General features: G+C 44.2%; 1 protein-coding gene across 8 annotated transcripts in view; it reads right to left on the reverse strand.

Moving 5' to 3' along the window:
* Window positions 1–29: 29 nt before the first annotated feature.
* The window catches only part of ttn.2 (titin, tandem duplicate 2), a 219,318-nt gene continuing 194,522 nt past the window's right edge, over window positions 30–24,825 (reverse strand). For all 8 annotated transcript variants that reach the window (XM_076874633.1, XM_076874632.1, XM_076874631.1 and 5 more), the window contains 30 exons: window positions 22,953–24,719; window positions 22,511–22,804; window positions 22,110–22,397; window positions 21,678–21,977; window positions 21,187–21,521; window positions 19,280–21,011; window positions 18,845–19,147; window positions 18,145–18,456; window positions 17,588–17,878; window positions 17,204–17,503; window positions 16,921–17,062; window positions 16,655–16,818; window positions 15,249–15,551; window positions 14,873–15,154; window positions 14,151–14,744; window positions 13,763–14,053; window positions 13,311–13,610; window positions 12,684–12,986; window positions 12,273–12,575; window positions 11,882–12,150; window positions 11,445–11,760; window positions 10,990–11,295; window positions 10,208–10,507; window positions 9,339–9,914; window positions 8,871–9,176; window positions 8,261–8,643; window positions 7,923–8,133; window positions 2,018–7,795; window positions 1,602–1,892; window positions 30–1,361 (listed from right to left, as the gene is read on the reverse strand). In XM_076874633.1, the coding sequence (XP_076730748.1) occupies window positions 1,069–1,361; window positions 1,602–1,892; window positions 2,018–7,795; window positions 7,923–8,133; window positions 8,261–8,643; window positions 8,871–9,176; window positions 9,339–9,914; window positions 10,208–10,507; window positions 10,990–11,295; window positions 11,445–11,760; window positions 11,882–12,150; window positions 12,273–12,575; window positions 12,684–12,986; window positions 13,311–13,610; window positions 13,763–14,053; window positions 14,151–14,744; window positions 14,873–15,154; window positions 15,249–15,551; window positions 16,655–16,818; window positions 16,921–17,062; window positions 17,204–17,503; window positions 17,588–17,878; window positions 18,145–18,456; window positions 18,845–19,147; window positions 19,280–21,011; window positions 21,187–21,521; window positions 21,678–21,977; window positions 22,110–22,397; window positions 22,511–22,804; window positions 22,953–24,719 (17,633 nt within the window). In that variant the 3' untranslated portion in view covers window positions 30–1,068. The remainder of the gene's footprint in view (window positions 1,362–1,601; window positions 1,893–2,017; window positions 7,796–7,922; window positions 8,134–8,260; window positions 8,644–8,870; window positions 9,177–9,338; window positions 9,915–10,207; window positions 10,508–10,989; window positions 11,296–11,444; window positions 11,761–11,881; window positions 12,151–12,272; window positions 12,576–12,683; window positions 12,987–13,310; window positions 13,611–13,762; window positions 14,054–14,150; window positions 14,745–14,872; window positions 15,155–15,248; window positions 15,552–16,654; window positions 16,819–16,920; window positions 17,063–17,203; window positions 17,504–17,587; window positions 17,879–18,144; window positions 18,457–18,844; window positions 19,148–19,279; window positions 21,012–21,186; window positions 21,522–21,677; window positions 21,978–22,109; window positions 22,398–22,510; window positions 22,805–22,952; window positions 24,720–24,825) is intronic.

The raw sequence follows: 24,825 nt of genomic DNA on the forward strand, positions 1-24,825 counted from the left end.
TGACGAATAACCACAGCAGAAACATACTGTAGTGCTGATAATCATGCTTTATTAAAGAAATAACTGGAGGAAAGACTCAAGGAGGGTGCGAAAATAGTCAAAACTACAACTCAAACTTCAATCAAACCCTTAAACTGCAGGGCGACATGTGGGACTTGTTGTTGAACGCAGCAGTAGGTGGTTTCATACATCTGCTTTGCCGCACCCACCTTGACTGACAGGTGAACTTCTAAAAACTAGCACACAAACACACTGCATACCTCCGAGAGACAGCTCTGTTTCTGCAAACAAGCACAGGAGGGACTCTTATTTAAAGTGATTGGCCAGGTTGGTGGTACAAGTGAAAAGTCTCATCAGTGGTTGTTTGCCAGATGCAGAGCACAAAATATAAAAGAAACACTTGTGCTCAGGGAGTGCAGGCCGCTTGCACTCTGAGCACGTCAGTGAAATAGCAGTACGACAGAATCAGTCGGAGTGCGAGGTCCAGTCATCCTGCTTACATGAGGGTAAATGCAAACAGCATTCAGGATCTCACACTGCTTTCACAATGCTAATGCACTGCTCTCTAAAGCAGTGTATTCATAGTTTTGTCTCTGATTGAGTTAACATCAACAGGGAGCCTCTCTACCTGTTGAGGCAATCTTAAGACTTCAACTTATCGTTGAGGCACAAAGTTTAGTTTCTTAGTTTAACAGAGTATTCGTTCCTGTTGGAACTTTCTCCTGTTAAACCATATACAGTTTCATTTTGTTTTAGTTAATATTATTGTCATAAATAACAATGCATACACTTCCCATAACCGGTAAATTCGGCTATATACATTATGTACATGTCACAGAATAATGGATCAAAAATCCTAAGTCACAGTTATCCAATATGGTACATTTTATAACACCTTTAGACTTTAGTCTAGTTTGGCAAAAATTAATGTCAAGATAGTTACAAAAATAGTTCATATTTACAAGAACAGAAATCCAGATCTTTATCAAGTAGATTCTTTTGCTTGATTAAATAAAAACGCATGAGAAAAGGAAAAAGGGGAAGTTTTGAAGAGTTGTTTTTTTTTCCTTACACCGATCGAATACTAATGTGAACAGTTGCTGTATCAGATCCCAGCTCATTTGACAGTTTGAGGGTGTAGCTTCCAGCATCCTCCTTCTTCACCCCAGTGATAATGAGCGTGGTCAAGTCCTCAGTGGTCTCAATATGGAAGCGTCCGGCAGCAGTCAACTCAATCCTTTTGCCGTCGTGCGACCACTCAATGTGTCTGGCATCACCAGAGAAGGCACAGGCGACTGTCAGGACTTTGCCAGGCTCAATGCTGATGTCCTCTGGCAGAGCTTCAATCCTTGGAGCAGAACCTGGAACCCATGATATATGCACAGAACAAGAACCTTTTTTTCATTTAGAGTAAGGCAGGCACACAATTTCACAACAGACACAAACAAAAAAATGTTATGACAAAAAAGCATGTTTTGCTAATTGAGCTTAATTCAGCATCTTTATGAGGTTTCATTTCAAAAGAAGGATAATTGTGTTGCTGGTGGATGCAAGGAAGCTAAGTACAGTTTTACAGATTACCAAGAGTCTTATGATCTTACCAAGAGCTCTAAGTGATCCCTCCATGTGGGAGGCCATCTCCATGAGGCTACTGGAGCTCATGGCATATGCCTCAGATGACACGGAGGACATGCTGGACATGGACATGGTCTCAAACTTCATTTCAGCTGCCATGCTGCTGAAGGAGCGGGAATCCGTCATGGATGACATCACTGCCTGCTGGGAAGTAGAAGAAAAGGCAGACGACTCCTCCATTGTATGGATTTCTTTCTTCATCATCACCGATGAACTCAAGGATGACGATGACTCCTTTTGACTCATCAATACTGATTCTGGCAGAAGAAACGATAACACACATGTCATTGTTAAGAATGACTTCAATGTTAGGGCTCTGTTATAATTTCTTTAAAGCATTAAACTGGATCAGATTTTCTGGATGGTGATAGAAAAAGCCTACCTTGAAGTCCCAGCTGCTGTTCACAATAAGCTGTAATCTTCTTGCGAATTGACTGAAACACTTGTCCAGTGAAGTTGAAAGAAGACTTGGATACTCCTCCTTCTGATTTCATCTCACAGATGTACTCTCCCTGATCACTGTCTGTTAAATTATGGATCAAAAGGCTGCAAGAACCCTCAGAATAGTGCATCTCTAGGCGACTGCTTTGTGAAAGCCTCCTCCCATTCACATACCATACCACCTCTCTGACGGAGCTCTCACAAACACAGGACATCCTCACTGACCCCTCACAGGCTTCTGCTGTTAGCTGACTCATGACCTTGGGGGGTTTTGGGATTGGGGATTTTACGGTGGGTGGAGATACAACTCTCTTGGGGGACATGGTGGGAGGAGGAGACTTCATTCTAGGAGGTGATTTGATCCCTTCAGGTTCAGGGGACTTCAGTGCCCTTGGTGATTTGATGCCTGCTGGTTCTGGGGACTTGATGCCTTTTGGTGTTTTGAGTCCAGGAGGTTCTGGGGACTTGACACCTCTTGGCATTTTGATTCCTGTAGGTTCTGGAGATTTGATACCCCGGGGTGATTTTACTTCCTCAGATTCCAGTGACTTTCCAGTCCCCAGGGTCTTAGTTGGCGGTGGTGACTTGAGTCGTGGCTCAGGAGATTTTAGACCTCGTGGTGACTTAGGTCCCTCAGGCTCAGGAGATTTGACACCTGGAGTCGGTGATTTTAAGCTCGGTGCAGGAGAAGGTGCAGTTGGTTCAGGAGACTTTATGGTCTTAGGAGACTTAATCCCCTCGGGTTCAGGAGACTTCACACTTGGTGTTGGGGACTTCACACTTGGAGCAGGAGATGTTGCACTTGGTTCAGGAGATTTTATACTTGAAGCTGGTGATGTAACTGAAGGCTCGATGGATTTGGTGCTAGGTTCTGGTGACTTCACACTGGGAACAGCAGAGGTTGTGGAGGGAATAGGGGATGTGGCTGAAGGTGCAGGTGACTTTACACTGGGAGTGGGTGACTTCACGGATGGCTCAGGGGGTTTGACTATTTTAACTTCCTGCTTGGGGGTTGCTCTATGGATGGTTAAAGTAAAATGAGCTTCCTGTCTGCCTTCTGAATTCTCTACCACTACTGTGTAACTGCCCTCATGGGAGGCTGTCACAGAGGAGATTTCCAAACTGGATTTATACTGAGTTGTGGTGACCTGAATGTGGTGGGATGAGACAATGGTTCTGCTCTCATGTATCCATGTCACAGTGGGTGCAGGCTCACCATCAATATCACAGGTAAATCTGACAGTCTCTCCCTCCTCAACTGTCACAGACTGAGGCTTAGTGAGGATTCTAGCTGGAAGAGAAAGTTTTGCCTTCTGGACAGAAACTTCCTCATCACCAGCAGTGGTAGAGGATTTCAGTTTAGCTTCAGATATGGTGTGTTTCCCACTCAGAGAAAATTTGTCAGATGAATAAGAGGAACTAGATGACAGGTATTCAGCAGAAGCATACTTGATAGATGAGTCATACCTCTCAGCAGAGGAGTACCTTTCAGAGGAGGCGCCATATCTCTCATGTGTGAATACCTCATGTGTTTCGGTTAACTTAGATTTGGTTTCTTCTACCTCAAAGTGGGTCTGTGAAGCATAGCCAGCTTTGAAGTGGGAGATGTGGTAGTGGTCTGTTCGAGTGACTTCAGGGACATATGCTTTGGGAGCTTCCTCATCCTTGCGGCGAGAAGAAAAAGTTGTGTAGCTACCACCTGACACCTCCAGGGTAGCATAGTCTGAAGCCTCTCCCTTAGAGTTGGAACATACACAGCGATACGTGCCACTATCCTCTTCCTGACAGTCCAGAATAGTGATGGTCAAGACACCAGTCATGTTGGTAAAGATGAATTTCTCACTGGATTCAGAGATCGCAGTTCCATTGTGGAACCACGTGACCTCAGCCTCTGGTTTAGCTTGTACATTTAGGGTGAATTTTGTATCTTGACCAACTGGGATACGATGAGAACGCATCCTAACAGTGACACGCGGGGCATGGTCCAAACTGAAAGGTGTCTGACTGACCAACTGATACTTCCTTTCAGATTTCAGAGCAGCCTTTCTGGCCTCGTAACGGGACATGATATCAAAACGGGCAGACCGCTCAAACCTCGAGGAGGAGCGTGAAGACCTTTCAACTGACTTGATGGGGCTGGGGGAACGTGGTCGGGTCCTCTCTGGGGTAGGGGACCTCCTCCCCACAATCTCTCCCTCTACTTCCACAGGATGCCTAGCATGTGGTTGTCTTATCAGTTCTGAAACTGGACGCATTAGCTCAATGTAAGTGGGTGACAGTGACCTTCTCCTCCTCATATACTGAGAGATGGTACGTTTCTTCTTTGTCTCAGCAACCTCAACGGTTTCATGTCTACCTTCCTGCCTTCTTTCCTCATGCTCCATGGCACGTCGCTCAATGCGTACAGGGCTGCCAGCAGGTGAGGCAGAAAAGCCAAGCTCCAGTTCATCCTCCAACATCATTCCTTCTTCTTCCTCTGTTCTCATCAGCTCCTCATCGCTAAGGTCTCCCAGAGATCTCCTCCTAGATCTGAACAACGCCTCTGACACAGGACTGGGAGAGCGGCGTGCAGGTCTGACAGTCTCCAGATCATCTAGAGTGAGTTTTGGAATACGCCATCTTGGCCTATACTGGTCAGTGATTCTAGGAAGGGGCATGACGTAGAACTGTTCCCATCTGGACAAACGAATACGTTTCTGTCTCTTCTGCACAATCCTCTCCATCCTCTCTGAAATCTCATATTGATCTTTTAGCTTTCTGTACCACTTCATATCTGACAGAGGTACAAACAGTTTGATACCTTTGTTCTCATCAAGAACTCTGGGATCATGAACCACAGGCTCAGGAATTTCATAGGGCATGAAGATCCTCCTCTCCTCCTCCAACTTCTTGGTCTCTGACTTCTCCTCTTTGATGTCAAACTCACCCTCGACATTCTTCGTGCTCACTGCTGGCTTGTAAATCTCTGCAGCATATTTGAGAGCTTCTTGAGCAGTGGGATTAAGCGGTACAAGCTCCTCAGTAGCAACGATTTTCTGAGCCATCTTGTTGGTCTTTTCAATTTGTTTCTGTATGTGCATGTATTTCTCTTCCTCACTCCTATATTCTCTCCTTGTATAGGTAAGGCGGTCCACCTTCAATGTTGCCTGACAGCTGGCGGTGCCAGCAGAGTTGGTTGCAGTAACTTTGTAAACACCAGAGTCCTCAAGTAGAGTCTCTCTAATGTGAAGGACATGAGAGTCAACGTCCTCCTGTATGACAACCACCTTGGGACCAAACTGTAGTGGATGACCATCCTTTTGCCATTTAAGAGTAGGAGGTGGTACACCTGAGACTCTGAGCTCAAAATGGACACTCTGTCCCTCCATGCACTCAACATTAGCCAGCAGGCGTTTGAACATGGGCTTCATAGTTTCTTCTGTCACAGGATGTGGTGCCACAGTGAGACGGGCCTTGCAGCTGTCTTCTCCAAACTTGTTGTGGGCCATAACGGTGTATTCAGCATCATCAGTCATGTCCAGGTTATGGATCATGAGCTGGTATAGACCCTTATCACTGGTGAACGTGTACTTGCTGTCATTATCACCTGGCTTGATTTTTTCACCATTCTTAAGCCAAATTATGCAAGGCTCTGGATGCACAGTAACAGTAACACCAAAACGCACATCTTCGCCAATGAAAGCGGTGCGGTTGTAGAGAGGCAAAGTGAACTCTGGTGGTCTCTGCAGAAGCTTAGTCTTGTCAACTCTCCTCCTTAATTTCTTGATGGAGCGGCTAAGATAGTACTCTTTGATACTCCTCACTGTCTCGACAAAAAGCTCTCCATAAGCACTGTCTTCTCCATCATCACTCAGCACTTTGCATCTGTACACACCATCATCACTTTCTTCAATGTCCTTTACGTAGATACTGGCAAAGCCATTACTATAAGTAATCTCATACTTGTGGCTTGTGTGTAGCTGGCAGTTACCAAAGTACCATGACACCTGTGTACTCTTGTCATGCTTGGCAATGCTGCAAGTGAATCTTGCATAACCACCTTCTTCAGCTGAGGCATGCATGACTGGGCCAGCACGGAAGCCATGGCACTCAGTTCCAATCTTCACTTTACCAACAGCCAATCCCCTCTGGTTCTTGAAAGCACCACCATAGGCCACACGAGCTGCTGATACAATAGTATCAACCCTCTTTACCAGAGTCTGATAGTACCTTCTGTGTCTCAGTGTCCTGATAGCCTTGTTGCTAATATGCTCTATTTTCATCTTGAGCCATGGGTGCTCCAGAGCCTCATGGGCTGTCATACGAAGCTTCCTGTCCTTGACAAGAAGTCTGTCAACAAAGTCCATAGCCTCCAGGCTGATATCCTTAAATGCTTCACTGTCGAAGACATACTCACAGTTGGTGATATTCTCAATCATCTTTGTGGTAGACTCTGCTGCAAATGGATTAAGGCCACTGAGTAGAACATAGGCCATAACACCAACAGACCACATATCTGTGGCCGTTGTGACCAAATCATGGCGGTGGACCTCTGGGGCGCAGTACTCCGGTGCTGAAAAGAGCATTCTGATGTTTTCTCCCGGCACCAGAAGCCTAGCCTGGCCCATCTCAATGATCTTTATGTTGGTACTTTTCCTTGTAGTGTACACAATGTTGTCTGGGCGGATATCAAAGTGGCCAAAGTTGTGGGAATGCAGGAACTTGAGAGCAGAGCAGACTTGTCTAAGGTACTTGACAATCTCCTGCTCTGTAAGCTCAAAGTTGCTGGTGCCAAGCCGCTCAAAGATGTCAACTCCAGAAATGAATTCAAAGATAAGGATGATCTCCTCCATGCTTTCAAAGTATTCATGCAAGTAGATGATATTCTTATGCCTTCCCACATTAAGAGCTTCAATTTCCCTCAAAACCAACTCACGATCAGTTCCTTTGACTTTGATAAACTTGGCCATGTAGGTTTTCTTTGTGGCAATCTCAATACAACGGTGAACCACACCAAACTGGCAGTGAGCAAGCTCCTCAGAGATAATGTACTTTGAGGACAGCTCCTTCACCTTGTAGAAAAGAGCCTCCTCTTTAGTAATTTCTCTTGTTTCGTCCACTTCCTCATCATAGTTCCTAATTACAGACTTGTCTTCCTTTGTGGTGATAGGCTCAGTTGGTTCAGATGGTGGGCTCAGACCAAACTGGTTCTCTGCAATAACACGGAACTGGTATTTGGCCTTTCCAAATATGTTGATGATAGTGATACTACAGTCAGTCGTTTGTCCAGCACGAATCCACCTATCACTGGTGGTGGGGCACTTCTCCACAATGTAGTTAATAATGTTGCTTCCACCATCACTGACAGGGGGCTCCCAGACAAGAGTGATAGAATCCCTTGCAATTTCACTAACCACAAGGCCTTTTGGAGCTTCAGGAATGTCGGCCACATTCACCTCGATGGTTTGCTTGTCCATTCCAAACCTGTTCTTTGCAGTAATAATGTAGTAGCCAGTATCTTTCCTCTGGACTCCCTTCTGGAATACCAGGGATGTGAAAGACCTTGTGGTGATGACTTGGTGATAAGGAGAGTTGGAGAGGATCTCCTGACCTTTCTGCCAAGTGATTGTTGGCTCAGGTTTGCCAGAGATGGGGATCTTGATGGTGATGTGATCACCACGGACAGCATGGACTGCGCCCATTCCTTGGAGCTCTTGAGGCAGATAGATCTTAGCAGGAACTACAATAAAAATGACCAAAATCATGACTTATTCTCATGAATGTGGGCTTTTTTAAAATCAGGAATTGGAAAGAAGATATCATGCATTTAGTGCATTCTAGAAAATATTTGGAAATTATGATATTACCTTCCACCTCCAAGTTGGCTGTGGTAGAGATGGATCCTGAGGAATTAGTTGCTCTGACTTGGTAAACTGTGGCATCATTCTCATCAGCAGAAGTGATGACAAGCTGATAGTAGCCTCCCTTGAACTCCAGCGCTTTGATCTTAGTTCCATCTGCCAGGATCTCCTTTCCACTACGGTACCATTTCACAACAGGCTTTGGATAGCCCAACACCTTGTTGGAGGAAAAAGAGACAAAATAAATAACTGGTGTCCACTGAACAATGATGTTATGATTGTATTTTTGACTTAAAAACTGAGAGATTTTAAAGGAATAAGCAATGTAGTTTTAAAAAAGGTACCTTAGTGACAAATGTTGCACTGGCATGGTATTTGACAGTCATGTCTCTGATCTCCTCCCTGAATGTGGGAGTGCGAGGAGGCTGGTCAGACTTGGGGATGATGGGTTCAGAAATCTCACTCCATTCGCTCTCACCGCCCATGTTCTCACATTTGACACGGAACTCATACTCGAAGCCTTCAATCAAGCCTGTGACCTCATAGTTGGTCTCTGCAATCTTCTTGGTAGTTACTGACATCCACTTGTTCTGTTTCTTCTCACGTTTCTCCAGGTAGTAGTTTGTGATTTTAGCTCCACCATCGCTGCTTGGAGGCTTCCAACAGACAACACAAGAGTCCTTTGTGGAGCTGATAATGAAAGGCTGCTGTGGGATGCCAGGTTTTTCTGAAAAACAAATAGGAAAGTTACTATAGTGCAGAAGTCCCATATTCTATGCAGTGGCAGATCTTGAAAACTAAATACGCTCCTTACAAAATGAACACATTTAAGTTTCTAGATGGTACTCTATAACTTATGCAAATAGGAGACGGTCGAGTAGAAGCTGTGGTTGATTTGAGACAGAATAAGCCATCTGTGAAGAGGACACCAAAATAAAATATAAATAAACTTACCAAATGGACTCTTGATTATAACCACTGATGGGATCTCTAGAGGCTCGCTGACTCCATATTGATTCTGAGCTGAAACCCTGAAGTAGTAGCCAGCATTCTCCGTCAGATTGAGGACACGGCAGGTGGTTCCAGACAAAGAGGAGGACACCAGGTACCACTGTTCCCCTTCTTTGGCCTCCCGTTTCTCCACAATGTAGTTGGTAATCATTGATCCTCCATCATCCTTGGGAGCCTTCCAGCTGATGACAACTGAGCTCTTAAGCAGGGCTTCAACAATTAGGGGCCCCTCAGGCATGCATGGCTTGTCTAGAAACACACACACACGCGCATATATATATGAAAGATTTGTAGACTGAAACTGAAAACTCATGCAAAGGGCTTTCATTTGTAACTTTGATTTTAAATTTATGGATAGATGGATTGATGGATGTGGAGCCCTTAAGCAATTTGTTTATAGTTTGATCTCACCTTGGATTTCTACACGAAGCACAGTGTCAATAGTTCCAAAGAAATTGCTGAGCTGCACCTTATAGCGACCAGCGTTGGTCTTTCTCTGAACATTCCTCACCACGAGGTGGGTGTAGCTCTCTGTGTTTTCAATGATCACATTTTCAGATGGATTCAGAGGCTTCTTGCCATAGAACCACATGATCTGTGGGATGGGACGGCCAATGTATACGACATGAAGGCGGAGACTGGTGCCAGCCCCAGCAAAGTATTTTTCCTTCAGGGGAAAGCCAGGGTGAAACTGGGGAGCTGCCTGTAAACGCAGTTTACCACTGCTCTCGATCTCTCCAGCCTCATTGATTGCCCTACAGGTGTACAGGCCCTCATCTTCCTGTTCATCTGTTAGAATGCTGAGGGAGTGGTTTCGACCATCTGAGCTCATTTTGTACTTGCGGCTCTGGATCAGTTCCTTGCCAAAGCGGTACCACTTAATCTCAGGCAGAGGTCTGCCAATAATGCCACAGGTCAGAGTGCCAGACTCGCCAAGTTTAGTTGTTACATCTTGGATGTCTTCTGTCAAAGCTGGAGCCTCACCAACTGCAGAAAGACAGCAATGTTTAATCACACTAAATGTATTTAATTTTTACTTTTTGTTGTAAATTGAAAGGAATTACAAATAAATTGGTTGTCTTTCCCTTTAAACATTAGATTTTACACGATTTTGACTTTAACATTAAATCTTGGTCAAAATTTGGTTCTAAGATATATTTTTCTGTTGTCAGTTAAACAACATTTGTATTGAACTTGCCAGATATGTTATACATTGAATGTCAAATTCTACTGCAACGAGGTCATTTGTTTTGATAGACCTCAATCCTGCAACAGCTTACCACTCAATTTGGTCTTGATGCCCATAGGTGTGCGACGAGGTCGGCTGAGTCCAGTCTCGTTCTCAGCAAAGACTCTAAACTCATACTCAGTGGCTTCCATTAAGCCACCCATGGTGAACTGACGATCCTTCGAGCGCTCCTTATTGCATTTTTTCCAGGCACTCTCTCCAGCCTGCCTGAACTCAATCCAGTAACCTAGGATCTCCTTGCCACCATCATGCTCAGGCCTGAGCCAGTGGATGGTGATACAGTCTTTAGTGACAGAGACAATGTCAATCTCTCCTGGTTGGTTAGGTTTGTCTACAGGAAAACAGAAAGGAAAAGGGTCAATAATCTTGGATAAATTCATTCTAACATCAATACATTCTAAAAGTATTTTAGAATGTATTGATCTCATACGTTTCCCTTATCAGCACAGACTGATTTAGATTGATTGCAATGAGTTGGCAATCTGTCTGCATTTATAAATTAGATAGCAGTTATTTGCAAAATTTCATCAGTATCTCTTAAAGTAATTGCAGTCACTCTGAGTTGGACTGTGACTGTTTGGAGGTGGTGTCACCTCCTACCAGGCGACCTGTGCAATCACCTTGCAGTCAAAAGTGGTGACACAGAGGTTGAGGGTGTTACACGTTCAATCTCTGGGTGACTAGTAACCGTTACTACATGCAAATGGTTGACAAATGCCAGTAACTTAAAAATTAACAGTCACTAAGTAAAGGAAGAGTTGCAAGGAGGTTGTTGCCCTATTTGTACTCTAGTGTGACTGAGCCATAACTCACCAAATGGATCTTTGCAGACTACAGATTCAGAAGCAGGACCAGGTTCGCTCTGTCCAATGTCATTTTGTGCGACAACTCTGAACATGTACTCTGCATCAGGGATGAGACCAGTGGCATTGAACATGGTGGTGGTGATGTGGGTCTTGTTGTGGCGGACCCACTTCTCTGTTGAAACCTCCCTTCTCTCAACATAATATCCAGTGACACGAGAGCCTCCATCGTCGCGGGGCCTGGCCCAGGAGAGAGAAACTGTGGACTTGGTAACATCCATGATCTCTGGTGGGTTGCTGGGAGGTTCAGGTGGGCCTGTGATAAAGGATGGTTTTACAAATTAAATTATCAGAGTTACAGTATGTTCAGAGTGTATGATTATCACAACAATAGGTTTATTAAATACAAAATTTTCCCAGTTCGACTGAGAAAGTTGGACTAATAACAAATATATCACTACTCACAAAGTGGAGTCTTTGGTGTGACAGACTCTTCAGATTTTAAAGCTCTGCTGACACCAAACTGATTCTCAGCAGCAACCCTGAAGTGGTACTCCACATTCTCCTTTAGGCCCTTCACCACTAGAGAGTTCCCAATTACTCGAGCATCCACTGTATACCAGGCAGCCTTGGGTACCTCCCGCCTTTCCACTATGTATCCCAGGATGTCTGCTCCACCGTCATCTGATGGTGGCCTCCAACTGACTCTTACTGATCGGGCCTGAATGTCGTCAAATTCCAGAGGCCCTTCTGGGACATCTGGGCGACCAATCACTTTCACCTACAGAGAGGAGGTACAGAGAGTTCGTTTTTAAGGCTGCAAATATTATTAGATTTTATACAATATATGTTTTCATTTCATTAGCCATTCTTTAATAAAGTCTTTCAGACACGCTCCCCACCTTGATATAAACAGCCTTCCTGCCACATTTGTTTTCCAGCACCAAGTCGTAGGTACCAGTGTCATCTTTATGCGCCTCTTTGATGACCAGCTCAGTGATGTCATCATGCGTAGCAATCATGGCCCGATGGGAGATGTCACGACCATCCTTGGTCCACTTGCATGTAGGGATGGGTTTACCCTTAATGGGTACAGACAGGTGGATGACACCACCTTGTCTGACCACATAGCCCTCTTCATATTTAGGATCCAGCTCATAGTCAGGATAATCTGAAGAAGACAGAGGTTTGATTTTTTTTTTTAACTAAAGCTAAAAATGCCAGGATGCTATATGCCATGCCACCAAAAAACTGAAGTAAAGGATTTATAAATATTTCAAATTCTTTCTTTACCAAGCATCTCCTGGACTTTAACCACTCCAGGAATCTCAGCAGCTTCTCCACAACCACCAGCATTGCAGGCGATGATCCTAAATTTGTATTCAGCCCCCTGTGGCATGTGGGTGATGATGTACTCGCACATCTTCGTGGGAGTTGTGTTACACAGTGTCCATTCCAGCTGGTCTACCTTCTGCATTTCAATAAAGTAGCCAGTAATGACAGAACCACCCTCCTCTTCTGGTGGAAGCCAAGCTAGAGAAACAGAAGTCCTGGTAGTGTCTGTGACTCTGGCCTGAACTGGAGGACCTGGAGGTTCTGTTTAATAACATAGAGAATAGGTAAAGATAGTGACCCCACAGTGGTATGGCTAATTTAAAACAGAAAAGCAGTACAACTGTTACAGTGATCTTTTGCGGGACATACCAATGGGGTCTAAAGCGATGGTAATGACAGAACTCTCGCTGGGTTTCCCAGCCCCTCTAGAGTTAATGGCTGTGATACGGTGTTCATACTCCAGGCCCTCAATCAGTCCGGAGGAACGGTACCTGGTCATAGTAACAGGGTTTTTGTTGATCCTCAACCACCTGTCAGAATGGGCCTCTTTCCGTTCTATGATATAGCCCGCAATAGTGGAGCCACCATTGTCCTCAGGTGGTTTCCAGGTCAGGGTCATGCCCTCATGGGTGACATCAAGCACTTCTGGCCTGCTTGGGGGTCCGGGGATGGCTACATAGAAAAGAAAAACAATCAGAGATGAATAACAAACAAGACATAGTACCATATAGTTCAGTGAGAATAAACAATCCACAGTTTAATAGGATTTTTAAGTTTATATATCAAATCAGAACCTGTCTACTTGTAATTGTATACAGTGACCACCAATAACAGTGTGAAACTGAAACTGTAAAAAAATGCTTCAGAAAGAAGTTGGACTTGTGGGCTTGAAAAGAACAAGAAGAAGGTTTTCAAAGCAACAGTGCAAGTTATCAAAGGCAGCACAATTCTCATTGAAGGTGCATATGAAGAACATCTTATGGAAAGAGAACTTACTCTTGGCGCTCTTGCATTCCACCACATCAGACTGCAGGAAGCCACCAATGCCAAAACGATTCATGGCTGCAGCACGGAACACGTACTCAGTTCCTTCAGAGAGCCTAGTGAATTTAAAGCAAGGCCTTGTCACAGACTCGGAGATGGTGGTCCAGCCAGGCCGGTGGGCATCACGCTGCTCAACAACATATCCGCTGACATTGGCACCACCATCATTCTCTGGAGGTAGCCAACTAACTGTCACTGAAACACCGTCGACTTCCTCGATCTTTACTGGACCCATAGGAATACTCGGTTTGTCTGAACAGAAACAACAAGGCAGCTATTTAGGAAGACAGTTTTTGTCTTTTTTATTTCTTTGTCTTTTGATTTTTCTCTGAAGGAAAAATACACCTTACTAAATAAAAACTGAAAATATAAAACATTCAGTTTAGTAAAGAATGTCTGCTTACCCAGGATGATAACCTTGATAACTTCAGTTGCCATGCCTATGGTATTCTTCACCTCTAGTGTGTAGTCTCCTGTGTCAGAGATGGTCGTCTCACGGATGACGAGATGGGTATATTTGCTGGTGCTGTCAATCTTGATGCGGTCCAGGGTGTCCTTCAGCTTCACACCACCAAAGTACCACGAGCAGACTGGCTGTGGTCTGCCCCTTATTGGGATGTTGAGGTCAATGGGTTTGCCGCAATTCACATGAACTATCTTCTGAGGGATACTTGTCATGTCAATCTTGGGCATAACTGCAGTAAACACAAAATTTTTCATATGACTTATGAAAGCTTTTCACAGCTTAGTAAAAACAGAAATGATGTGATGATTTGTGTTTTGATATCTTACCCTTGATCTCTTGGATGATCACTGGAGTGACAATGTCAGTGGATTCACTGGCTCCCCTGCTGTTCGTGGCGCGGATTCTGAACAGATACTGGTCATTTTCTGTCAGAGACTGGATGGTGTGCTGGGATACTGAGGCCTTAACTGTCGCCACAGCACTCCATCTGTCGGAGCCTACTTTGCAGGCCTCAATAATGTAGCCTGTCAATCTGCTGCCACCATCATGCAAAGGCTTCTCCCAGTGCAGGGTGACAGAAGATTTGGAAACATCAACAATCTCAAGCTTCACAGGCACTGAGGGCACTTCACACACCAGCACAGCCTCCGCTGTCTCACAGGGCTCACCGACACCATAGATATTCTCTGGCAGGACTCTGAAAAAGTAGTACACACCCTCCTCCAGTCCACTGATTCTGTACAGTGTTTTCCTACACTCAGTGGTAACAGTCTTATAGGACTTCATGTTGGCCTCACGCTTCTCTATAATATAGTTGCTGACATGAGCACCACCATCAATGCTTGGGACATCCCAGGTGATCACAACAGATTCCTTGGTGTAGTCCTTCACTTTCACTGAACCTGGAGGACCAGGAGTGTCTGACAAAGAGAGGCAAGTAAAAAGATCATATTTCGAAACTATATTACTTTACTAACTGTATGGTGACTGTACATATTTGATATCCAAAATCTTTTAACAAACTCTGTGGAAACTTTGGTTGACATACCATAGACTTTAACAAGGATGATGGCAGTCTTTTTTCCAGATGGGTTCTCTGCCTCTACAATGTATTTTCCAGAGTCGTAGCGATCAACCTTCTCTACTACCAGTGATGTGTACTTGTCAGTAGTCTCAATATAACCACGGCTCTGTAGTTCCACCCCCGTCTTCCTCCAGGCCACTACTGGCGTCGGACGACCAGTGACAGACACAAATAGGCGCAGAGTACCTCCAGCGCGGAGGCACACTGTTTTCTTTAGGTCATCAGCCAGCTCCAAATCGGGTATTTCTGAGTGGATGGAGCATAGTTTACATAGAACATTAAAAAGTTCAGATGTAGTTCAAATATTGATTTTTTTCAACAGAAATCTACACCTACTTACCAATTTTCTCAAGTGGTTCGATTTCAGCACTTGGTTCACTGAACTCTCCAGTCCCATTGCTGTTAATGGCAGCAACCCTGAATCTGTACTTCTTATTGGCAGCCAAACCAGCAGCCACATACTCATTAGTCTTGAGGGCTTTGGCAGTGGCACGGTACCACTGCTCAGAACCCTCCTCTAGGATCTCCACAATGTAGCCGGTGACATCTGATCCACCATCATACATGGGCCTGGTCCAAGTCATGGTGATGCTGTGTTTCGTTGTGTCTGTGATGCGAGGCACTGATGGAGGAGCTGGGGTGTCTGTAGATGAAATGGAATTTTTGAAAATGTATTTTATCTAAACAAATATGTTGTAAAATATGTTTGGGGTGGTGCTTTCAGCATTGGTATCACTTCCTCATCCTGTTGCAAAGCACAGTGTGTGCCACTTGATTAACAACAAACATAGTGACTTCATCTGTTCACCTGTTAAATCCAGAATTCAAAATTCTGCTCCTCACATACAAGGTCTTAAATAATCAGGCCCATCTTATCTTAATACACTCTAAAGCCAGGATTTAGAGTGTATCACAATATAAATATATCACTAGTGAAGGTTACAGATGATCAAATGGCCTCTGTCAGTACTTATCTTGCTGTGCAACTACACCACAATGTGGGGTTCAATAGCACTGTGCTATGTGCATGTAAATGGGGAGTTTTCTTCACACAAAAAGGTTAATTATGAAGTTCCACAACTAGTTAAACCAAAGGCATGTCTTAAAGACACGAGACCTGAAATACCTCTAATTTACTACTTTGTTCATTTACTAATTTCAGAGAAAACAGGGCTTGATGTACTCAGGCCTAAAACAACATGGTGGAGACATCGAAACATGGTGTCTAACCAGATACTTACCTTGGCCTCCAATAACACTGAAGAATCTTGGAGTCTTTTTTAATCAGCATATGTCCACATTAACACTGTATGTTGGACAGCCTTCATTGCCTACTGTATTAAATCTTTAGTAAATATTAAACTCTGCCTATCCTTTAGTTTGCCTTTTTCCGGTATCTTTCTCCTCTCTTTCCCCTTACTCCCAGCTGATCGTGGGGATTGCTGCTCTTCCCCTGAACCTGGTTCTGATGGAGGTTTCTTCCTGTTAAAAGTTTCCTTCCCATTGTTGCCAAGTGCTTGCTATTAGTGGTTAGTATGATTGTTGTGTTTCTTTCCATCATTTTAGCATTTTTACCTTACAATATAAAACACCTTATGGTGACTTCTGCTGTGAATTGGTGCTATATAAATAAAAGTGAACTGAATGGAACTGAAAAATATTAAATAATATCACTTTTCTCTTGGCATTAAAAGGACAATGTCTACAGTTTTCTTTCTTTCTTTTTTTTAAGTAAAAATGTCTTACATGTGGGGTCTTTACAGAGGATGTATACTGAGGTGTCACTTGGCTGGCTGTATCCAGCAGAGTTGACTGCTGTAACTCTGAACTGGTACTCGCTTCCCTCCAGTAGGCCTGTGATCTTCAGGCGGGTGTCATAGATGGTGTAGGTCTTATTCACTCGAGTCCACCTGGTCCAAACAACAAAACAACATCATGAAAGAGAAGGATAAGTATCTTTATTTAAGAAATGATGTCTCAACATCTTCAGTGAATCCAGAATTTGTTCTGACCTGCTACTGTTCTTCTCTCGTTTTTCAACGATGTAGTTTTTGAGCTCGCTTCCTCCATCACTCTCAGGCTTCAGCCACTCGATGATAACGTGCTCCTTACCCACTGCAGTCGCCTCTGGTGTGCCTGGCTGGGAGGGGATTGCTGTGGAAGAGTGGGAACAGGTCAGAGTCACGCAAACACATCTACATTACGTTTTCCCTTTCATAAGATGTAATATAATCCATAACACCTAAATCCAAAATTGAAATTGTAAGTAAGACTTGGAAAAATGCTGCAGCTTACTGTAAGCGTTTCTGGCGATGATGGGATCAGATTCCAAAGGAACTCCAGCCCCATACTTATTGACACCTCTAACCCTAAAGATGTACTCATTGTTCTTGATCAACCTAGTGCTGACACATGACAGGGTCTTGCACTCAGTCTCCATGATGACCCAGTTGAGGCGGCTGGTCTCACGACGTTCCACAATGTAATGGGTGACAGAGTCTCCACCATCCTCCAGAGGTATCTTCCAAGACACTGTACATTTTTCCTCTGTGACTCTGCTGATTACAATCCTATCAGCTGGAGCTCCAGGAGTGTCTAACAGACAGAAAGCAACATTTCAATCAGAAAGTTCAAACTATTACGACACACTAATTAATTAGTGTCCTTTTGGCTGCTCACCTAGAACTTTAACGCTGACAGCTGCCGTCTTAATTCCACTGGCATTCTTGACAGTTAGAATGTATCTACCTGTGTCGTATCTGTCACAGCTCTTGATGACAGCCATGGCTCTAGTGGCAGTGTAGGTCAGTGAATATTTTTCTCCAAGTTCTAAAATCTTGTCACCCTTTGACCAGTACACTGTAGGCTCTGGTTTACCACCCACAGCACCGTCCAAGACAAGGTCAGAACCAGCAGTAACAGTGACAGTCTCACCTATCAGTTTGCTGTCAAGTTCAGCTTTGGGAGGAGCTGCAAAAAGTAAGGGATGATTAGTGTTACATTAAAAAATAACAGCATATACCAGTATAATGAACTGAACCCTGAAAACAATCTTTGTTTTAGTCATTTTTATTGATATTCTGCCTGGTACACCAAGCAGGGGAGCTTTTTTTTCTTTAAAGTTACATTCATTCATAGTTATTTATTGTTTCTAAAATAACAGGAAATGTAGATTAACTTATTTAAATACTATCAAGGTAAAAAAAAAAAAACCCAAACAAAACCCTTGAACTTACAATATTCATCCTTGCATGTGACTGGTCCAGTGGTCTCTGAAGGGACACTTTGAACACCTGCAGCATTCTTGGCAACGACACGGTATTCATAGGTCTCTCCTTCACCTAGGTTTGTGATGGTGAAGTAGTTCTCTGTGATTGTGGTATAGTTGCACTTGAGCCAGCGGTTGTCATCCCACTCATCTGTGCTGTAGACTTTTCTCTCCACCACATAACCAATGATCTTACTGCCACCATCATTGAAGGGCACTGTCCAGCACAATGACACAGAAGAGCGGGTGATGTCTGTCACCTCGGGTTTGCCAGGAGGATCTGGAGGGTAGAAATGATCATAAAACATTTATATAAGTTTATTCACACAACGTCAGATATTGTTAAAATTTGTGTAGGTTCTCAGTCATTCAGGTCAGAGTAGTCCTAAGGGCTTGAGTTGAAAAGAAGTTCTTGAAGATGTTTTATCTATCATCCAAAAGTGTTCTCTAGCTTCAGAAGTTCAGAAAAAAGAAGTACAATTGACTTCAACTCAAACACTTCCGACTATGCTCTTAAAGTCTCCATTATGCATTTTAGTTGGGCAATATCAACAGTAATAACAATAGATCTGTTTTTAGGACCTTAAGCAAAATTGAGTATTGACCATCTGTCATTTCATAATACATCTTCATAGTTAGGATGAATGTGAATGTGAATATTTTCTTACCAACAGGATTGAGTGCCACTACAGGTCTGGAGGCTTCGCTGGCTTTGCTGAGCCCAGCAAGGTTCATGGCATACACCCTGAACTGATACTCTAGCCCCTCAATCAGGTTCGAGACCTTGTATTGGCAATCCAGGCAGGGTAGCTTGTTCTCCCTCACCCACAGGATCGTGTTCCTCTCCTTTTTCTCAATCCAGTAGCCTGTCACCTTGCTGCCACCATCAGCATATGGAACATCCCATTTGATGCTAATGGCATTGGCAGATATAGATATCACATCTGGGCGAGTTGGAGGACTTGGTGGAACTATGAAAATCAAGTGGAGATGAGAATATGGTTTGTTTAGAAGAAATCCAAAGCATTAAAAAACAAAACCAATGTTGGCACACACATATATAAAATCAGGATCAGATATTTAAACTGTTGGACAGCACCTACCAAATGGATGCTCAATGACAACAGGGGCAGACTCAACGGACTTGCTGACTCCAAACTTGTTCTCAGCACAGACTCTAAATGTGTACTCCATGTATTTGGTGAGATGTGTGACTTTGATGGTGGTTCTCTTCACACTGGAGTTCACCACTTGCCAAGAAGCAGAGCCAGATTCCCGTTTTTCTACAATGTAGTTGCTGATGTCAGTACCACCATCATCAGCTGGCTCAGACCAAGAAAGGGTGCAGGACTCTGAAGAGATTCCAGAAATTTCTACTGGTCCTGTGGGTGGACTTGGTCTGCCAACTATGACCACAGTCACTGTGAATGTCTTCACACCAGCAGCATTCTCCAGTGTCAGGTAGTACTTGCCACTGTCGCTTCTCTTGCTGTCTTTCACTACCAAAATGGTTCTTTCCTTTGAGGTCTTAATGGAGACTCTGTCAGTCTCCTTCAGCTTCATCTCTTCCAGTTTCCAGGTAACTTTAGGTGCAGGTCTGCCACTGATAGGGACATCAATTGTGAAGGTGTTGGAAGTCTTGCAAGTGATGAGCTGGTTGGTGATGCTGCTGAGATCAGCAGTTGGTTCTATGCAAGGCTCCTTTATGACCACAGAGCTAAAGGTGCCCTGAGGTTCGCTAATTCCAGCATCATTCTTGGCTTTAACTCTAAAGTCATATTCTGTGTTCTCAATCAGACCCTCTACCAACATCTTCTGAGACTTAGTCTCTCCACTAACAACCCAGTGGTCAGTGCCCTTAGCCCTGAATTCAACAATATAGCCTCTAATGCGGCTGCCTCCATCATGCTCGGGTTTTAGCCATACCAGTGAGGCTGTGGAATTGGTTGTGTCAACAACATCCAATCTCTTGGGTGGCGCAGGTTCTTCTGTGGCAATTATAGGCTCAGTCATCTCTTTTGGTTCTCCCTGGCCATAATGGTTAACGGCAATCACTCTGAACAAATACGGTACACCAATTTCCAGACCAGTTACTCTGATCATCTGCCGTGAGCACTTGGTGCTGACTTCTTGCCAGGCAAGGCGGCTTGCTTCACGCTTATCCACAATGTAGTGGTGGATTCGGGATCCACCGTCAGTGGCAGGAGCGTCCCACATCACTGTCAAGGCTCCGCGAGTAATATCTTTGAAGGTTATGGCTCCTGGAGGTCCAGGAGTATCCAGTACTTTAACAGTGAATGTGATGGATTTGCGCCCACTGTTGTTCTCCAGGGACAGGGTGTATTTGCCTGCCTCATACCTGGTGCAGTTCTCTATGGTCAGAGTGGAAAATGAATCTGTGGTGTTGATATCAGCCATTATCGGAAGCTCACTGTCTAATTTAGACCACGTGGCTAGAGGAGCTGGCTTTCCTCGGAAAGCAATATGTAGGGTTATAGTGCCTCCATTCTTCACAATATGAGTTTGCTTGAAGTCAGGACCAAGATCAATTTCAGGAGATGTAAGTCTGTCCAAAGACTGAACAGGGTTTGGCATCACTGATGCTTCGCCCTCTCCTGATCCATTTACAGCACTGACTCTGAACTTGTAGAGTTCTCCAGGTACTAGACCTGTGACAGTATACCTGGTGTGAATACAAATCTGTCTGTTGACTCTGTGCCACTCCTCCAGACTGGCCTTACACATATCTATATTGTAGCCAATTATTTCCATGCCACCATCAAAGACTGGCTTGGTCCATTCCAGGGTGACAGAGGACTTAGTGGAGTCAATGACCTGATGAACAAAAAGCATAGTTACAATTTTTTTAATGCGTTTTGTTTCTACAATCTAATATTGAGTTGAACTCAGCGTTCTTCACTACAATGCTGCACCTGTTTTGTATCCAAATTGCCTCTTGTGTATGAATATGAAACATGTATAATTCAATGAGTGTTACCACAAGATCTACCTTGATTACAGTGGGAGCACTGGGAGCACTTGTTGGTTCTCTGCATCTGAAGAGCCTGGAGGTGCTGCTGGCTGGTCCAACACCAGCACCATTTTCAGCCATAACACGGAACTCATACTCATTGCCCTCAGTAAGTTTGGTCACACGGTGCCTTAACTCTGTAATGGGCCTCTTGGAGGAGACCTTAACCCAGCGCAAGCTCTTCTTCTCTCTCCTCTCTAGGATGTAGCATTTAATCTCATTGCCTCCGTCTGACCGTGGCCTGGTCCAACACAGCGTTATGCTGTCTCCAGTAACATGGGTGGCATCTGGTGTACCAGGGGCATCAGGAACAGCTGAGTAACAGAACAAAAATATAATTTTTTTAAAGTAATATCTTTGAATGGTGGAAAGCATTTCTTCCATTAGTGCTTATGTTCAATAGAAAATTCAGATTACTTTTAAGAGTTTCCCAACAAGTCAGACAGACAGCACTGAGTAACTTTACTTACTGTATTGCATCTTCGCAATTATAGGATCAGAGTCCAGTGGTTTTCCGACACCAAACTTGTTGACAGCAGAGATTCTGAACTGGTACTCATTGCCTTTGATGAGGTTGGTGGCATTATAAGAGCAAGCTTCACACTTGGAGGTGACCAAGGCCCAAGTGATCCTGGATGTCTCCCTTTTCTCCACCACATAGTGAGAAATGGCAGCACAGCCATCGTTCTCTGGTGGGCTCCACCACACAGTGCACTTCTCAGCTGTGATGCCTGTGAAACGGATTGGGCCCTCGACGGGTCCAGGGGTATCTGCAAGGAAACAGTTGATTGAGGAGACTTGTTACGGTAAAAACATTTGTATCACTTGTGTCAACAGAAACAGATTTGTCTAAAACAGTGTTTTTTAACAGATATTATAACAAATTGCACACATTTACAAACCTTGGACTCTAACGTTAATGTCAGCTTTCCTGGTTCCAGAGCTATTTTTGGCCTCTACAGTGTAAATTCCACGGTGGTTCCTGTTAGAATCGCGAATAAACAGACTACTGGTGCCAATGCCAGTAGTAATCTCAATGTCAATCATAGTCCTCTTGTCGATCTCTTTACCCTCCTTGTACCAAAGAACCTGTGGGACTGGACGTCCGGTGATTTTGCAGCTGAGACTGACGTTATCTCCAGCCCTCAGGGTGAGCACCTGGTCTGGAGACCACTCAATCTCAGGAGCAACTGGAGATGCAGACAAAAAAAATTATGAATCAGCATCAAGTAAGATGTGATTAATTAAAAAACAATCAACGATTTGCGTTCTTCTAACATGTTTTTATATTAAAAATACTTACTGCTCTCATCCTTGGTCATTATGTATCCAGAGGAGTTGGATGGTGGGCTGACTGTGCCAACAGCATTCCTGGCAATCACTCTGAACTCAATTCTTTCTCCAGGTGAGAGACCAGTTACAGTGAACTGGGTCTCACTGATATCAGTGAAGTTGCACCGTAGCCATTTGCCTCTGCCTTGACGCCTCTCCACACTATAGGCTACAATTTTGCTTCCACCATCCCTCTTGGGAATGTCCCATTGGAGGGTGACTGAGTCTCTGGTTACATCAATGCAGACTGGGGTACCAGGTGGATCTAATTGAGGGAAGAAAGCAATTAATCCATAATAATTTAGATGTAAAGAGTAACTAAATAGGACAAAATGAAAGAATCATAATGTCTAAACAGTAAATACAAAACAACTCCTAAATATAGACCGATGTACTGAGCAACGTCTACTTACCAACAGGGGAGATAGCGAGTGCATGTTTGCTCTGCTCACTGCAAGGGCTGAGTCCGGCATTGTTCTCTGCATAGACTCTAAAGGAGTACTCCAGACCCTCCACAAGACCAATTATCCTGTACTCTCTGTTAGAGATGGTTGTGGAATTCACTTTCTGCCATAAGAGGCTGTTCCTGTCCTTCTTCTCGACATGATAACCTAAGACTGGGGAACCCCCGTCAAAATCTGGGGCATCCCACTTTATTGACATACCATCACTGGTGATGTTGTAGGCAACTGGTTTTCCTGGAGGACCTGGAGGTTTGTACTGGTGCTGGGCAACAACATCTGAAGAGATGAGTGGCTCACTGACCCCATACTTATTTTCTGCACGGACTCTGAACTGGTACTGAGTTCCTTTGACCAGGTTAGGAATCTTAAAGGTAGTCCTGACAACACTGGAGCAGACCATCTTCCAGTTGGCCTGGGAGGTTTCACGTTTCTCCACACTGTAGCAGGTGATCTCGCCACCTCCATCTTCCTTCGGCTCATCCCAGGAGATAATAATACTCTGAGCTTTTATCTCGTCAAAACGGATGGGGCCAGTAGGGACTGAAGGGGGTCCCAGAGTGATCACATTGATGTCAAAGTAGTTCTTAATGACTCTGTTATCCAGAACCAAGGTGTATTGTCCAGCATGTTCTTTCTTAACCCCTCTGACTGTAACTGAAGTCTTGTTGTCAGTGGTCCTAAAGCGAATCTTCTCACTTTCCTTTAGTGGGAAATTATCCTTTAGCCAGCTGATTGTAGGTCTTGGTTTTCCCTTGAATGGTAACTCAATATGGATGTTTTGACCTATACGAACAGCAAGCTCTCCATTGGGATAATCATTCAGTTTGGCTTCAGGTGGAATGATGAGGTCCATCACTGTGATCGGACCAATTTGGGAGAAGTCACTGTTGCCTTTCTCATTCTTTGCAAACACTCTGAAATCCAGGATAGCATTTTCCTTGAGTCCCGTCACTTCACAGCTGCACCGCTTGCATTTAGCAGCTAAAGTCCATTTGACTTCATCCTGGGCTCTCTTCTCAATGATGTAGTCAGTGATGTGGCTGCCACCATCGTGGTCAGGTCTGCTCCACTGAAGGGTGACAGAGTTCTTTGTGGAGTCCACCATTATTAGGTCTTTAACAGCTCCTGGAGTTTCAGTTGCTCGGACAGCATCAGTGGTTTCACAAGGGTCACCCACACCAAACTCATTTTGAGCAGACACACGGAAGAAGTAAGCTATATCTTCCTCCAGCCCTGACACCTTGTAACTTGTATTTAAACACTCATCAGTAATCACTTGATAAGCTTTCATAGTGGAGGCCTTCTTTTCGACAATGTAATTAGTCACAGGGGAGCCACCATCTATGAGCGGAGGCTCCCAGCTTAGTGTCAGCTTTCCTCTTGTGACATTCTTTATCATCAGTTTCTGGCAGGTGGATGGACTGTCCAGAACCTTGAGGGAAACAGTAACTATCTTAGGTTCTCCAACACCATTCTCAATTTCCAGCACATACTTTCCACAGTCATCACGGGTGACCTTGGGGATGAGGAGTGTGGTAGCTCTTTCAGTGCTTGTGACTGTGTAGCGGTTATCACCAGCCATGTTACGGTCACCACGGCGCCAGGTGACATTTGGTGTAGGACGACCCTTCAGGGGGATAAAGACTTCCACATCACGGCCAGCCTTTGCTGTGTATTGAGTTGTCATAGCAACATCCAAGTCCAGATCAGCCTCCTCTGTTGGACACAAATGTCATACAAAGATGGAAAAGAATATTAATTTTGATTTTATTATTGATTCGTCTCAAGACTAATATCTTGTACTATAAAGGGAACTATATCA

This window comes from Maylandia zebra, linkage group LG16 (assembly GCF_041146795.1).
Source record: "Maylandia zebra isolate NMK-2024a linkage group LG16, Mzebra_GT3a, whole genome shotgun sequence".
In the NCBI taxonomy this organism is placed as follows: Eukaryota; Metazoa; Chordata; class Actinopteri; order Cichliformes; family Cichlidae; genus Maylandia; species Maylandia zebra.